This window comes from Rhipicephalus microplus, chromosome X, assembly GCF_043290135.1.
Source record: "Rhipicephalus microplus isolate Deutch F79 chromosome X, USDA_Rmic, whole genome shotgun sequence".
Lineage (NCBI taxonomy): Eukaryota > Metazoa > Arthropoda > Arachnida > Ixodida > Ixodidae > Rhipicephalus > Rhipicephalus microplus.
This window is the reverse complement of record NC_134710.1, coordinates 194,810,360-194,825,196: the sequence shown is the minus strand read 5'-3', so window position 1 is coordinate 194,825,196 and position 14,837 is coordinate 194,810,360. Positions and strand designations below refer to the sequence as shown.

Below are 14,837 nucleotides of genomic sequence, written 5' to 3'. Positions count from 1 at the left end.
GTTTCCATTGCAATAACCCATTTTGTTTAAAGTGCCCAAGTCTCATCCTTGTTTTATATTGAGATAAATAATACCTAATGTTTAACAAACAATGCTGAATTTTTTGCCTAGTGCAACCCTTTAACAAGAACTCTTGCCTTGGTCGGGCCAACAGTGAGATGGAACAGCTGTTCCCATTATCAAGACGCCTCTGAGTGTCACAACGCACAACGTTGGCTCCGGCAACATTCCATGTTAAAGGAATACTGCACTTAAGTGAAGGACATAGGCTTCCTACACCTAAGCTAGAAGACAGTGTATGCTATATCTCAATAGGTGCTATGTGTCCAAACTATCACTCTGTGGTAACAAAAAAGATGCCTACCACTTAATAAAGCTCGTTAGGACTTGCAGGAAGACAACTCCAATCGTGCACTGCAACCTGTTTTCTGTGTGGGGACCATGAACAGCTGTCATCGCTGATACTTACATAAAAGATACCACAAAAAATTACTTTCACACACAACAAACATTATATCACACACAGATAGCGAGTACCAAACATGTCTCAGCAAATTGTATACTGATACATTATAAGGTAAATCCTTGAATAAAGGGATCAGGGCACAATAAAAACAGGCAATATTGGACTAGCCGCTTCTTTCAGACAATTGGCAGAGTGCCACTGAATGTTTCGCATTCACAAAACTACGTAATATTACTACGCAGAGCATGCCCATGTGTACGGGCGATTGAAATGATGAAAACAATATTTGCAAAGAGTGCATGGTCTATGCGAACATGGCGTGTGTAAGAGCGAGCCATACATGTTATATTGCATCATAAGTGTAAGCTATTCCGGAAACAAACTGTTTGTACTCTGAAGCGAATTCCCACGTAGTTTGACTTTTGTTTACACAAGCTATCTGTAGGATTTCTTTTATTACTTAAGCCCTTCGCAAAAATAATAATATTGTGAAACTTTCTGTCAACATCTGGAAACATATGAATAAGATTTTTTTCTTCTAATTTGCAGCCTCACAGAACAATATAAATACTAAATTCCTGAATTCTACACATAGGTTATATATCCTAGTCACAAAAGCAAGTAGGCGATATCAGTACAACACTGATGTAAAAAAGAAAGCACAAAAATACAACTTGAAGCACCACACAATCAAGAAACAAATATACTACATGAGCACAGTGTAATTTATTCAGGATGGAGCACCTGGTATGCTTCAAGGAAAAAACAAAGATTTATGTAGCTAACAAAAGTTTACACATATTGCAACAAAGGGTGTCATGCATTACCTTAATTAACTAAATTAAATTAATATATTCTACGAACACTCGATATACATGCATATCTTCAATGCAGCGGTAGGAGTGTACTCTTAGTTTCAGCACATAGTGTAGATTACTGAAATACGTATACTTAAAGTTAGCTGTTTTCAAATATTTATGAGAAAATCTAACCACGATGAAATACATGGATTTCTGGCACCAGGATTCGGAGCGCAGCCACGAAAACATCCTTCGTGTGTGCTTGACAGGGCTGTGCGTTTCTCCATCTACGTGCCCAGTCGTGTGATTGTTTTGCGCGTAAAAACGCACAAACTATCGAGTTGGGTGAACGTGAATTGCTCTCGCGACACCCGTATGTTTAAAAGCAGACACTTTTACAGGGCGACAAGGGATCAAAGGATAATCTCGTGCAGTAAACAGCCAAGAAATAACAGCACGACAAGTGGCTTGCACGAACGAAGGATAGATCACGTAGCGCCACGCGAATCTTTTAAACATGCAATCAACGCACACAGCGACTGTCTCTTATGGTGATATAAAATAAGCCACCTCAAAACATACCTGCCTATCGTGTCTCTGGTTAGTCATCCTCGCTGTACCAACAAACGACCCGGCAATCGCTTCCTGCATAGCATTTCTCACGCAATGAAGTAACGCAGTTACGTAGTTCAGCGCCTTTCTTCAACTTACCAAAGTTTTGGCATTGGCTGTACACTCTTGAGTCGCCCGTCAAAAAGCTCACGCTCTCACATAACATTAGTCACTGCTTGTCACTCCACGGGGTCGTGGATAGTCTTCGGAAGTGCACTCGACATTGAATCACGCGAACAACACGAGTAATCGATAAATGGAGGAAGAAATCACTTTTCAGAGCGAACACAAAGGCACGCGCCTGATGAGGCTATTTGGAGCGGCAACGTACGGCGCGGAATCATCCGCCACCCGATCAAAGAAGCAAAACTTCCCAAAACGGGGAAATAATACCGTAGACGAATACCAAAGAGGATAAATATACAATGCACGCAATATTTATCAACACGGCAATATGTAACCGCGGACTTGCTGCACATGTCCTTGCATGAAGCTGATAGTGAGCCCGCCGTACAACGAGGCCTGTTGCAACTGCTGATATAAAGGCTTAACCAAAATGATTGTGCAGGTGGCAGAACCAACAAGTCGTTATACACATACTTCACAAAAACAAGAAAATGTATTTATAACTTTTCAAGCCAAATGAAGCTTTCTTTATCATTAGTTTGCAATATATGTAGGTATGCAGTTGTATGTATTTTGGTATGCATACCAAAAAAGTTTCACAACTCATGTCAAAAGCGATGGTCATCTCTGAGTCTCTGCATCACAATGCCAATAAGTAAAGATCTCAAGGGCAATGCTTTTGCAGCAGCGGCTTTGTTCATGTGCAGAAAAGAATGAATGGCATGCATTCCTGCCCTACAGAGACGAAAGGTGTCTGACCGGGTGTCCGTTCCTTTACGTATCTACGCAGTGGCGTAACCAGGGGCTGGCACACCGAGTCCATTACCCTTTCCTGCCCTCCCCCCTCCCCGCGCCTTTCGGGCGAATTTTTTGTTTCGGCGTGGCATACATGGAGGAAAATGACTAGTCGCCTGAACTGCCCCCCCCCCCCCCCTCTCCAGAGAAAAACGAGGGATTCTTTCCTTCCACACCCTTGTTTTTTTTTTAACTTACGCCGCTGTCTCTACGTGACAGGTAGCATTGTGACAGCAAAACAGTGGCAGGGTGAGAGGCATGAATGCGCATTAAAACTTCTCTCTCCCTCTCCATCGCGCCTTCGCTCTCCATCACCTACCGGTGGCAGGAAGGGAAGAGAGAGCACACATGCGGCAGCTGCTGCTCCCAGCCGTATTTTTGTTGAAAAAGTGTGACTGACAAATAAATACGCTTTCAAATAATAATAATAATAATAATAATAATAATTGTTGTTGTTATTGTTGTTGTTAGATGCGCCTGTACAACCTTATAATTGTTTCTGGGCACGCTACATAGGTAAATAATAAATCATTACTTAATAGTGAAATCGCAAGCCTTAGATGCCTCATTAAATGCGAAGTTTGACCGTTGGCAGCTTCTCGCATTCTGCACTGTAGGGAACGATAGATGCATGCAAAAATAATCACCACGAGATTACGTGTCATCATAGCGTCACAAGATAAAGTCATTACATCGCACCCAATAGAAACATAGCTTGTCTAAAGGCTGGCTGATTGGCTGCGCAAAACAGTGGCTTTAACCGTGGAGGCAATGCATAAGCACATTAGTTGCAGAAAGTTTCCGAACGGCAGCAGGATGAACACATTGACTGATTGGAAAAAAAAATGCCTATCACCTTCGAGTTGTCTTACCTGAATGCAAAAGGGTACTGGATTATTATTATTATTATTATTATTATTATTATTATTATTATTATTATTATTATTATTATTATTATTATTATTATTATTATTATTATTATTATTATTATTATTATTATTTCTCTTATGGTCTAGCTGACTTGCACTTAAGCATGTGTACGAAGACATTATCATCATGTTAATGTTATATTTACTCAAACGTGGTCGAATAATCTATGGGATTACAAACTGTTTAGTGTTTTTTATTTCCGAAAGACAACATGTACGTGAATGTCGAGATCAGCAGGTAATTGAATTAGACTTAGGTGCACGTAAAGAAATCACAGATCGTCAAAATTTATGAAGCATTCCGCTACGGCGTTCTTCAAAATCATATAGTGGTCTTGGGATCTAGAATTCTCGCGATTATTACATTTAGTAGTACGAAATTGAGTTTTTGTTAGCTACAAAAGATTAACGCAAATTTTTCTCATTGTGATGTGTTTTGACATTAGGACACGCACTGGAAAATCTGCGTACTTTCATCATCAGAAATCCCGGTGCATGTTGTCATCTGAGTCTCTATTGCACACCTGATGCTTAGAGGCTTTAGGCTTTGCAGGTCTAATGTCAATCTAATGACTCATTAGGTGTGCATTAGCCGGTATATAGACTCTCAAAATTCATTTTCATAACATAGGTCATTGGTAGGTGAACACGCGCGTAATCGTTTTGCTTAAGCCATGGTTCAGAGCAGTGGAATTCGGTAGTGCAATTAAGTGGTTTCATGCCATATTTTGTGGATTTTCATTGAAGCCGTCCAAATCGTTTAAAGAGCCAAATCTCCATTCAACATATAGCATGTTGCCAAATTGACCGTTTTGGAATGCCTTCTACAACCTAATGAACCGCTCATGTCTCTAAAAGGATATTTAAAATGAATCAATATAAATTTTCATAAATTACTAACTAACGCCAAAAAAGCCGGGCGTAGCTGGCACTAGTGGCGCAAAGCTCTAACTATCGTGGAGCTGACCGGTTCCTAGTTTTACGAAATAGTCGTATCAGCTAAGTGACAACAAGTTTTTCGAAATAATGCCAAGCGAGGTGAAGTTGTAGTCAGGTTTAGCGCAGTTGCATCTTGCCGTTTCAGCCGTACGACGACATGGACTATACTCAAACTCATCGAGTCCAGCAGTCTCGCTTAGCAGCGCAACACGATTCCCGCTAAGCGGCTTCCTCATCGGCAGTGCTCACCTTCTTCCGTCTCCACTAGTCCGTCTGGCGCCACCAGCCCGCGCCGACTTTATGCAGAACGAAGGAGCGCATGCGCACTGTGCAGGCATGCGGGCTAGTAGCGGAGCAGTGCAACTGTGAATCCGGTTGCTTGGGACCACGCCGAGACATCATCGCAAGCGTGGAATTGTTTCGTTAGACACATTACGGGCGACTTACACTGCTCTTTTTTTGAATACCCTAACTCCCTAGGTTGCAGCAAACTGTATGTTTTTGGTTTCGTTCATTCGCGTTTGATCATTTCATAAACATATCCTTGGTTCTCATAACGTGGAACACATGAAGCCGTAACGTCACAGAGGGATGGGTGAATTTGCTGTGGGAAAAGAATAAAATTGCTTATTCAATTATTCAGCGAAGCTTGCTATGATACGACTACACACTTTTTTTTAGATGCGAGGTCTACAATTGAGTAAAAAATTAAAAATCGTAAAGTCAGCGCTCTCACCGTCAGTCGACGTTGCCACGGCCACGAAGATGCTGCTTGGCCGGTGCTGCCCAGTGGACGGAAACGAGGGCGGCAGGATGCGACATCTGCGGTGAAGTTGCCGGCGAAGACGCGTGCATGGTACCCACGCGGGGTTTGCTGGCTGTTGTCCCAGGGACCCGGCATTCCGGGACACAGCCGCCATCGATCACGGCCACATGTTCCTGGTGCTCTCGGAACGCAAGGCATACCTCATTGTCGCGGCTTGCGCTGTCTTCTAGTGGCTCTCATCGAAGCTAGCTGGGGTGGGGTGGTTGATGCTACCTCATACCTGCGGAACACTGGTGTGGCAATCCCAGTGCTCTTGCTCACGGGATTCGAGCGCGTGGGCCAATGACAGCGCACCACGAGAGTGCGCACCGTTCAGTGGACCAACAGGACACCAAGTGACTGAATCGCGAAATAGCCCGTTGGTCAATTTCTTCAAAATTATGAAACATACCCTCTTGCGGATTGGGCAAGACTGCGTTCCGTAACCTTCAATAAATCTTACTAATACGTATTATAAAACAAGAAATATCGGACATCGCCACTCTTCGTCGTCGTCGTTCTCCTTTTCATTTTACTAACCATTCTATAAGCTGCTTGTGTTTGAACGTCTTTTTTTTTCACTCTACTCGCCATTGTGTTTGAGTGGCTATAGTGCGTTATTGCAGGCCGAAAGGGCACGGGCTCAAATCACAGCGATGGCGGCCATATTTTAGATGGAGGCGAAAATGCTTGAACCCCTTCTTTTTAGATTTAGCTGCACATCAAAGAACTTCAATGGGTCCCGATTTCGGCAGCTCCTCCATCATACTTTCTCATAATCGTGTCGTTGTTTTAGGACACTAAACTCTAGCAATTATTTTAATTAACTTTTTCACTTAACACTGACTCAAAATGCGTCAGAATCTCGGGATTCTAAGTTCCGTTGCAACGCGCAACTGATCTGGCACCGTATGTTGGTAGAACCATCTAGCTTGAATTTTTGTGTATTTTGAGTGTTTTCACGGGTTCAAGCCTTTGGTTCTACGTAATCGTCAGAATACGGATGAACCGACGCTGCCATGAGCCTGCTGCAGCGCCAGACAGATCAAGATAACGTGTACAGCTCCACTGAAAGACATCGCTCTGTATGTTATTGATGGGACCTTCTGAAAGCGAATGTTATACTGTTCTTTAAATGGCCCCGCCGCGGTGGTCTAGTGGCTAAGGTACTCGGCTGCTGACCCGCAGGGCGCGGGTTAGAATCCCGGCTGCGGCGGCTGCATTTCCGATGGAGGCGGAAATGTTGTAGGCCCGTGTGCTCAGCTTTGGGTGCACGTTAAAGAACCCCAGGTGGTCTAAATTTCCGGAGCCCTCCACTACGGCGTCTCTCATAATCATATGGTGGTTTTGGGAAGTTAAACCCCACATATCAATCAATCATTCTTTAAATGAAATGAATAATTAAGTATGGCTAGCTGATGGTTGCATCTTTGTATATTTATAGTTTTTTTTTCGGGTTGGTAAGTTGGCTTTCATGTTTTTAGAATATTTCTAGCCTGGATATCAAAAGAGTTTTTTTTTTCTTGCGGAGGGGGCAGTCAAGTATTTGTGAGACGTTATTTGATGCAACTGCCCCTTTTGCAGACCATTTAAAGCCGTCATGCTCGCTGGTCCTATTGCTGGCACTCCGCTACCAATGCATTTTTTAAAGTTTACTATAGCTAGTGACTTTTCTCATATAGCTTCCAAAGAGAATGATGTATGCTTGGCCTGAAATGAAGGGCTTTGAGTGACCTTAATTCTGAAGTGGATGGAGAGTAATCATTCTTTATTCCGAAAACTGTTGGACTAAGATTGTGTTACAAGGCGACAACAACAATAACATCAAAGTGGGAGTTAACCAAAAACAACACCTATACAATGCCCAACAAAAACAAAGGTATATATACTCACAACTTAACAATAGTATCAAAATATGAAGTGAATGCTATAAAACCAAGTCAGGCCGTCAGCGCAATGAAACAACTAATTTGTACTTCAACAACATGAGCTGTTCCTGATGTTGGTTTTCATGCTACGTGGCAAAAATAAAAAAAATTTTCTACGATGCGCAAGAGTAAGCAAGCAAAAGCATTAACAGTCTAGTTGTGTAATGTCGCTACTATGAGAAGCTCGAAGGTTTCTGCAGAGGTGCACTCCACAACTGTGATGACAGGGCTTGTTTTGTTGCTCGAGGTAGGAATGGGAATGCCCGTGCGTGAATATCTAGTTGAGGCACAATAAACATGAAACCGTCTTTGAGAGTTCATTTTAGATGAGGCGTTTTGTACGGGGAAATATCAATAATAAATTGGTGCTTGTAAAGTAAATATTGCAATTTTAGGCTTGTAACTATGGGCGCCGTCGTAGTAACAGTGGTAGTTTATGCACTTCGAGCATCACTGCTACGGAGTGAGTCTATGAATGTTTGGGCAGGATAAACCTCGCAACCCTTTGGACCTTTTTGCGTTCATTTATGAGAGGTACTTGAAACGCATCTCATATAACGTTTTCATATTGAAGCGTTGGCCGAACATAGCTTAGAAACGCGGCTAGCATGCCAGGTAGGGATGTCTGCTTCAACCTTCTACGCAGAAACTAATGTTTATTTTTGGCAGCAATAGTGATTTATTCACTTCATTCAGAGATACCCCACTTTGCCAAAAGGCGTGTAAGAAGGGGCGCACAACTTGAAAAAAACAAACAAAAATCTTCCATAATACAGCACACTTGATCTCAACAAAAAGAATTGCATTCTACTGAGCGATATGATTTTTCCAGCTTTGATTCGTAGCAATAGTTATTCCTTATTATTTACGCGTATATATTTTAGAAAGAATTTCAGAGTTAACGAAATATGTACAATCCTCTTCATGTATTATTTTCTTCTATACTCTGAAGACATCTGCCACCCCGCTTCAATCGCAGCCAGATGGTACTACTGCGTCGATGTCCTTAAAAGAGACATTTACGGTGTGCACCTTTCTTCGCAATTCGAAACCACTGCCTCGCCCCCTGCCTCAGACAGATCTTCCTAAGCGCTTTTTTACAGTGAAAGCTGTGTTGAAACTACAACTCGAGTCACGCGCAGTTGTTCATCGCCACCGCTGGTGTTCGTAACTATACATTGCGCGAAATTAGAAAAAAAAACCTAGCATCAAAGACACGATGGGGCTCAAAACTCGGGTCTGCTAGATGCAGCCTTGTATTCTACCACTGAGCTACGCCGGTGCTTGTGGTTAGCTTGCAAACTTGCTTTAGGCAGGCTTGATGTCGAGAAAGCAATCGTGTTAATACAACTCATAAAGCGTTGTGAAACAGCGAAAGAACAGCGTGTCGTCGCACAATGTGAATAGCGTAACGAGTAGCCGTGCAATTCTCCAACCCATTACAAAAGATTTTTGTTCCCCTATTAACTTTGGAACATACCCACTTCAGCCTTTATGCCTCATCGTCTTTAGCCACTGCATGAACAATTGGTCCGGAAATATTTTCAAGTGTTTAGCGGATAACAAGCTTCTCAGAATAATGACGAAGAATAGCATAGTGAATGCAGGTCTAATACCGAAAAGTTTATTATTAATGCCCCAGTGGGCATCAAGCAAGTGTGCTTGCAATACTTACCCGATGAGTGTTTTGATAAAAGCACTGAAAGACCGCTCTTCTAGCTTTTGATGTGACTGTACTGCGACTTCCGTGCAGACCTGATGTCTTTTTTTTATCCCTCATGTCATTGATCTCGCAGTAGATTAGACAGTCGTCTGCATAGAACGGCATAGTGATGCCTTCTCTAATACCTGAACTGGTTTCATGGATGTACGCCATTTTAAGCCATTTAAATTCACAATATTTTCGAGTTGACTAAGGGAACATGGGAGAAGACTTTGTCGTGCAGAGAGCGCAGTCAGGCTGGTGATGATGATGATTACTGCGTTCACACGCACAAATATGCTTAGATCTATTCTGCTAAATTGTGATATATTCCCACTTGTGTGAATCTCCCTATCTAAAGTGAGTGAACTAATTGGGCTAAGGCTTTGGAAAAATTTAAACAAATCACATCGAGTTCTTTTATAGCTATAGCAATTATATGGACACTGTCGGCTGGATTTCGCCACCGACGTTGACGTCGACGCCATGCACAGTATATTTATAGGTATCTATATATATGAAAACGCCGGAAAGGAAAAAAAATCCAGAGAAAAAGGCTCCGGCACGTGGCACCAAACGTGGGACATGCACACCATGAAATCGAGGCGTTAACCACTGACCCACTGAGGGGTACCTCCTTCATCGTTCAAACGGCATGCTATTTATATCTACCACTTACCACTGTTGGCGCGTACACCGGCGGGGGGGGGGAGGGTGACCATCGTGTTCTCAGCCATATAAGCAAGATGGCGCAATTAACACGCGGCGGCTCTTATATCTCACGCGTACTTTGGCCCACGGAGAAGCGGGGAGTGGAGGATCTCTCGTGGGCCCTTATCTCCTAGTTGCGAGGATGATACGTCCTAGACGGCGTTAGGCTTGCACTAGAACATTACTGTTGTGGATACGAGGCGCACAAAGGTCACTTAAATCGTTGCACAGCCTCCGTTTGCGAAAAGGGCGCGCTTTTTATACAAAGCGAAGTAACAACTGAAGGCGTATTCGCGTTCATCTGTATAGAGTGGAATGAAAAATCTTTATTTCACTCCTGCAGGACGCGCTTAGCGCGGAGAGGGCGTCTCCCACGTAGGGAGTGACAGGGAAAACCTGGCGGCTGCTTCGTGGGCCTGCTGGACGGCCCATTGCTGGTCGGCGAGAAGTGAGCTACTGAGGGACCTCTCCCACTTGCTTGAGGTAGAGTCGGGAGGAGTTGTTCTACACTCCCAGAGCATGTGTGCGAGTGTCGCTGTGTGTCCACATAATGAGCATCAGTCACTGGGGTATGCATCGGGATAATAAACGTGAAGCGTGGCAAGGTTTGGGTACGTGTTGTTATGCCAGCGAGTCCTCGTCAAACGACCGTGCCTCTGAAAAAGGCAATCTGGGTCAAGGCCAGCCCGCAGTCGGCCTGGCGCGATCACCTCGACGGCGTGAACACGCGCGGCGCCCCTCTGGCCCACGTGCAGTGAGTCAGCTGCGCGCGTGACAGCGAGCCGGCGTCCGCGTGTCTGGTGGTCTGACGCATGGCGCGGCGACCCCATTGGCGGAATCTGCCCTGACGACCAGCGGCGCTTCTGATTGGACATTTTGGTTGGACCCGGTGTAAATAAAAGAAGCCCTGCGGCGCGTCGCGATCGGCGTTCCTATGAGCGAGGAGACCCCATGTCGGAGGGCCGACATGTATGCGAGTCAGCGGTCTCAGGCGAAAGGCTGACCTATGTGTTAGAGAGGAGAGCTCGGCTTTTCGAGTCTCTGTCGGCCCCAGTGCCGAAATTGTAACGCCTCTGTATATATGCTGTACATAAACCTTGTTTAACTCACCGTCGTCTCGTCCGCTCGTCTTATCAGCTCGGCGCAGAAGCAGTCGCGAGCTGAGATACATACGCTACCAAACGGCTGGTGACCTTCCCGGCGGAGTTGAAAGCAGTGGCGCCTTCGAGGCCGTGTTGGCGTCCCCGTCTTTCGCAACAGTGGTGGCTTCGGCGGGATCGGTCCGTCGTTCGCAACAGTGGTTGGCAGCTGCGGGATCGGCCGGCGTCAGCGACATCGATGCGGTGAGTGCCTGATGTTTTCCCCTCAGTTCCCCAGACTACTCTAGCTCAGGTTGTAGTAGTTTAGAGAAGGGCTGTGTGAAGCATTAGAGTGAGCTTTGATCGTTTCAAGCAAAGTCGAAGTGCTTTGAAACCAAAGTTAATGCGGAGGGGGTAAACACGGGAGAGTGAAAAATTGCTTGCGCGTCTTGCTAGTTGACTTATAGTGGGTACGGCAAGTAAATTGTTAACAGGGGCAAACAGCAAGAGGCTAGTGTGAACGATGGAGAACCTTAAGGTGAAGGAACTCATCGAAATTTGTGAGGAACTCGGCATTACTTTGGGCCGTGCGAAACGAAAGCAAGCGATCCTTGAGATCATGAAGGATGAGGGAGTGTCGGCTGAGGAAGTCGATGAGGCCTGGGTGGATATTAAAGCACGCCGTGACGAGGCTGAAAGGCGAGAAGTAGAAGCTCGCGAAGAAGCTGAAAGGCGCGAAGCTCGCGAACGTGAAGAAGCTGAAAGGCGCGAAGCTCGCGAACGTGAAGAAGCTGAAAGGCGCGAAGCTCGCGAAGAAGCTGAAAGGCGCGAACGTCGCGAGGAGGCCGAGAGACAGGAGCGCCTTGAGATGAAACGACTAGAATTGGCAATCCTACAGTGTTCGCAGGTGCCTAGCGTAGCTTCTCCGACGATTCAGGTCAGCGGTTTTAGAATTCGTGACCAACTGCCACCGTTCGTAGTAGGCGAGGACATGGCGAAGTATCTCGTCAAGTTTGAACACGTCTGTGAGCGAAACGCTTTGGAGCGGTCTCTTTGGGCGCGGAACCTGCTAGCTCTTCTTCCCGGCGAAGTGTCCGACGCGATAACTTGCTTGTCGAGGGAAGCGTTTGAGAGCTATGACGAGGTTAAGGAAGTGCTCTTGAGACGTTATAAGTTGTCACCCGAGGCTTTCAGGCAAAGGTTCCGGTATGCTGAAAAGGGGAATGAGTCACACGTTGACTTCGCGTTTCGTCTTAAAGCCGATTTAATTGAGTGGCTCAAGGGCGAAGGTGTGTATGACGACCGCGATAAAGTGGTGGAATGCGTTGCATTGGAGCAATTCTACCGCTGCATCGAGGAGGATGTCAAACTTTGGCTGCAGGACAGACTTGGGGAAGTACGGTTAAACAAGGCAGCTGAGTTAGCTGAGGAGTATTATACTCGCCGAAAGTTGCATAGCAGGGCAGCGCGCGTTGAAAGGGATGGAAGGAAAGAGGGCTTTTCAAGGAAACCTGATCAACGGAAACCCGCTCCGCACCGTAATTTCAAGAAGGACCCGTCTCTTACGAAGGACAGTGTAGGGGAAGGGCAAACAGAAGCGGAGAAATCGAGTGAGGTTTCTACCACACAGGCATTAGAACCGGAAAACAAACGGAAGCCGCTAATCTGCTACAACTGTAAAAAGGAAGGGCACATCGCGAGAAACTGTCAGGAAAAGTTTGCCTTCGCAACGATCCGAGAATCAGAAAAAAACATTCGGTTGTTGGAGCCGTATCTCCAAGAAATTAGGGTCAATGAGAAAACGTGCCGAGCACTTAGAGACTCAGCGGCAACCATGGACGTTGTCCATCCTTCATTGGTGTCTCCGGATGACTTCACAGGAGAATGCGCGTGGATTAGGCAAGTCGCCGAGGTGCAGAGTGTTCGCTTACCAATCGCCACGGTTGTCATTGAAGGCCCGTTCGGTAAGCTTCGCACCGAAGCAGCTGTGTCTGCCGCGCTAAATGATCGTTTTCCTTATCTTTTCTCCAACAACTCGGAGCAGCTTCTCAAAGAGCAGGGCAAATCGTTCTTCCCCAACTTAGCGTGCATGGCTCTCACGCGATCGCAAGCGCGAAAGCTTTCGCGGAAGCTTGACCTGGTTCCATGCGGTGAACTCTCAAGTGACCTTGTCGGCGGGTCGACGGAACCCCAGAACGGAAAGTTTCCGCATGAGTCATGTGAGCAGTCACGCGAGCGGCCCGTCGCCGAACCTAGCTGCGCGGTTTCCGGAGAAAGGGGAGACGACATGGCGCCATTGAGTCAGAGCGAGAGGGTTGCAACGCTCTCGCCTGTAGCGGAAAGTTGGAGCGAGCTGCCGAGAGTTGATCGAGAGACGCTCATTCGAGAGCAGCGTGAGGATCTCTCGATTGAAGCGCTAGTGGAAAGCCAAATTGAAGCGCTAGTGGAAAGCCAGGTTGAAGCGCTAGTGGAAAGCCAGGTTGAAACGCTAGTGGAAAGCCAGATTGAAGCAATAGTGGAAAGCCAAATTGAAGCACGAGTGGAAAGCCAGAAAAACGCGGCAAAAGTGCTGTCGAAGGAGCACTACGAGAAATCGGGGAAGAAGCGCGCTTTTGAAGTTGATAATCAGGTAATGCGGCTGCAGCCATCCAAAAGGAACAAGCTTGAGGTTGATTGGGAAGGGCCCGCCAAAGTATTATCGAAGCCTTGCGATACAAATTATGAGGTGCAAGTAGGAAGGCGGCAGAACAAAATTTACAACTTGATGAAACCCAATGTTCAACGTCAAGCGGTCGTAAATCAGCTGTTGAAGGCTTCAGAGGAAGAGGAAGCAGGAAATTTGAGTTCTAGTGAGGTAATTGAAGGGGGATCGAAAGTAATCCGGGAGCAGATAAACCTAGAGCCTAGCTTAAGTGAAGGAGGACCTGAGAAAGAGGACCTGAGAAAGATTGGTTCCGAGTTTGAAGACGTGTTTTCGGACCGCCCCGGAAACACGAGGGTGATCGAACACGATATCGAGCTCAGCGGTGAGGAGTCAATCCGTAGCAAGCCGTATCGTTGTTCCCCTGTGCAACGTCGAAAGTGTGAGCCGCTCTTGGTGCCGCATAGGTATCGTCGCCTAAAAGTGGCCGGTTACTGAAGTGGAGCATGTTGCTCCACAGCGCAACTTTGACGTTCGCTAAAGAAAAAAAGGAAAGGTAAACGCTAATGCAGGTGCATTGAGCAGTGCGTTCCAGCTAGTAACTTCTCAACCTTTCGGTTTCTCGCTGGCGATTCGGGGCAAAATTTTGACCTCATCACGACCTGGGCTGAGCGCTCTCGTTCAGAGTAATCTCAAGGGGCCAACTTTATGTGGTATTCTAATCCGTTACGTTGTTGTACGTGGGGAAAAAAATTGAGTTGTCATTTTAAGGGTCTTTTGTCCCACATGTGCCTCTTGATGTAGAGGGAACAAAATTCCGATAGACACGTAGATAGGTATATGTTGTACTATACTTTGTCTGGTGTTCTGTCGGGTGACCGAAGGTACTTGCGTGTGTCGTGTGTTGTCTGTTGTCGATCCGTTCTTGGCAAGTTGCAGAACCATCGACAAGTGCTGAAACCGAAGATGGTCAGAAGAGACGAGCGAAGTTGGCCAGCAAGTTGTGGCGACAAGCCAGTGGAGCTGGGATCCGTCGTCAAAATTGGGATGTGTTCCCGGAACAGTCTGGAGCTGTAGTCTCCCCATGGCCCTGGAGGCGAACCTGGAGGGACCTGGCGAACGAGCGCACCTGACATCCGAGCCCCGTGGAAGCAGCTCGTCTTTCCGGTGCATTGTCTGGCGGCGGGGGTGCTGTTATGCCAGCGAGTCCTCGTCAAACGACCGTGCCTCTGAAAAAGGCAATCTGGGTCAAGGCCAGCCCGCAGTCGGCCTGGCGCGATCACCTCGACGGCGTGAACACGCGC

General features: G+C 46.2%; 1 protein-coding gene across 1 annotated transcript; it reads left to right on the top strand.

Moving 5' to 3' along the window:
- Nucleotides 1-10,444: 10,444 nt before the first annotated feature.
- LOC142775914 (uncharacterized) lies at nt 10,445-14,254 on the top strand. Its single transcript, XM_075878436.1, has 2 exons — nt 10,445-13,347; nt 13,444-14,254. The coding sequence occupies exons 1-2, from the start codon at nt 11,416-11,418 to the stop codon at nt 14,029-14,031; spliced, it is 2,520 nt and encodes an 839-aa protein (XP_075734551.1). The 5' UTR covers nt 10,445-11,415; the 3' UTR covers nt 14,032-14,254.
- The last annotated feature ends 583 nt before the right edge of the window (nt 14,255-14,837 follow it).

What these genes read in the sequence shown, in the direction of transcription:
- LOC142775914 (XM_075878436.1), top strand. Translation starts at nt 11,416, where the DNA reads ATGGAGAACCTTAAGGTGAAGGAACTCATCGAAATTTGTGAGGAACTC. An exon ending in AAGCGCTAGTGGAAAGCCAG is followed by an intron (nt 13,348 to 13,443) that starts GTTGAAGCGCTA and finishes GTGGAAAGCCAG; the next exon opens with AAAAACGCGGCAAAAGTGCT.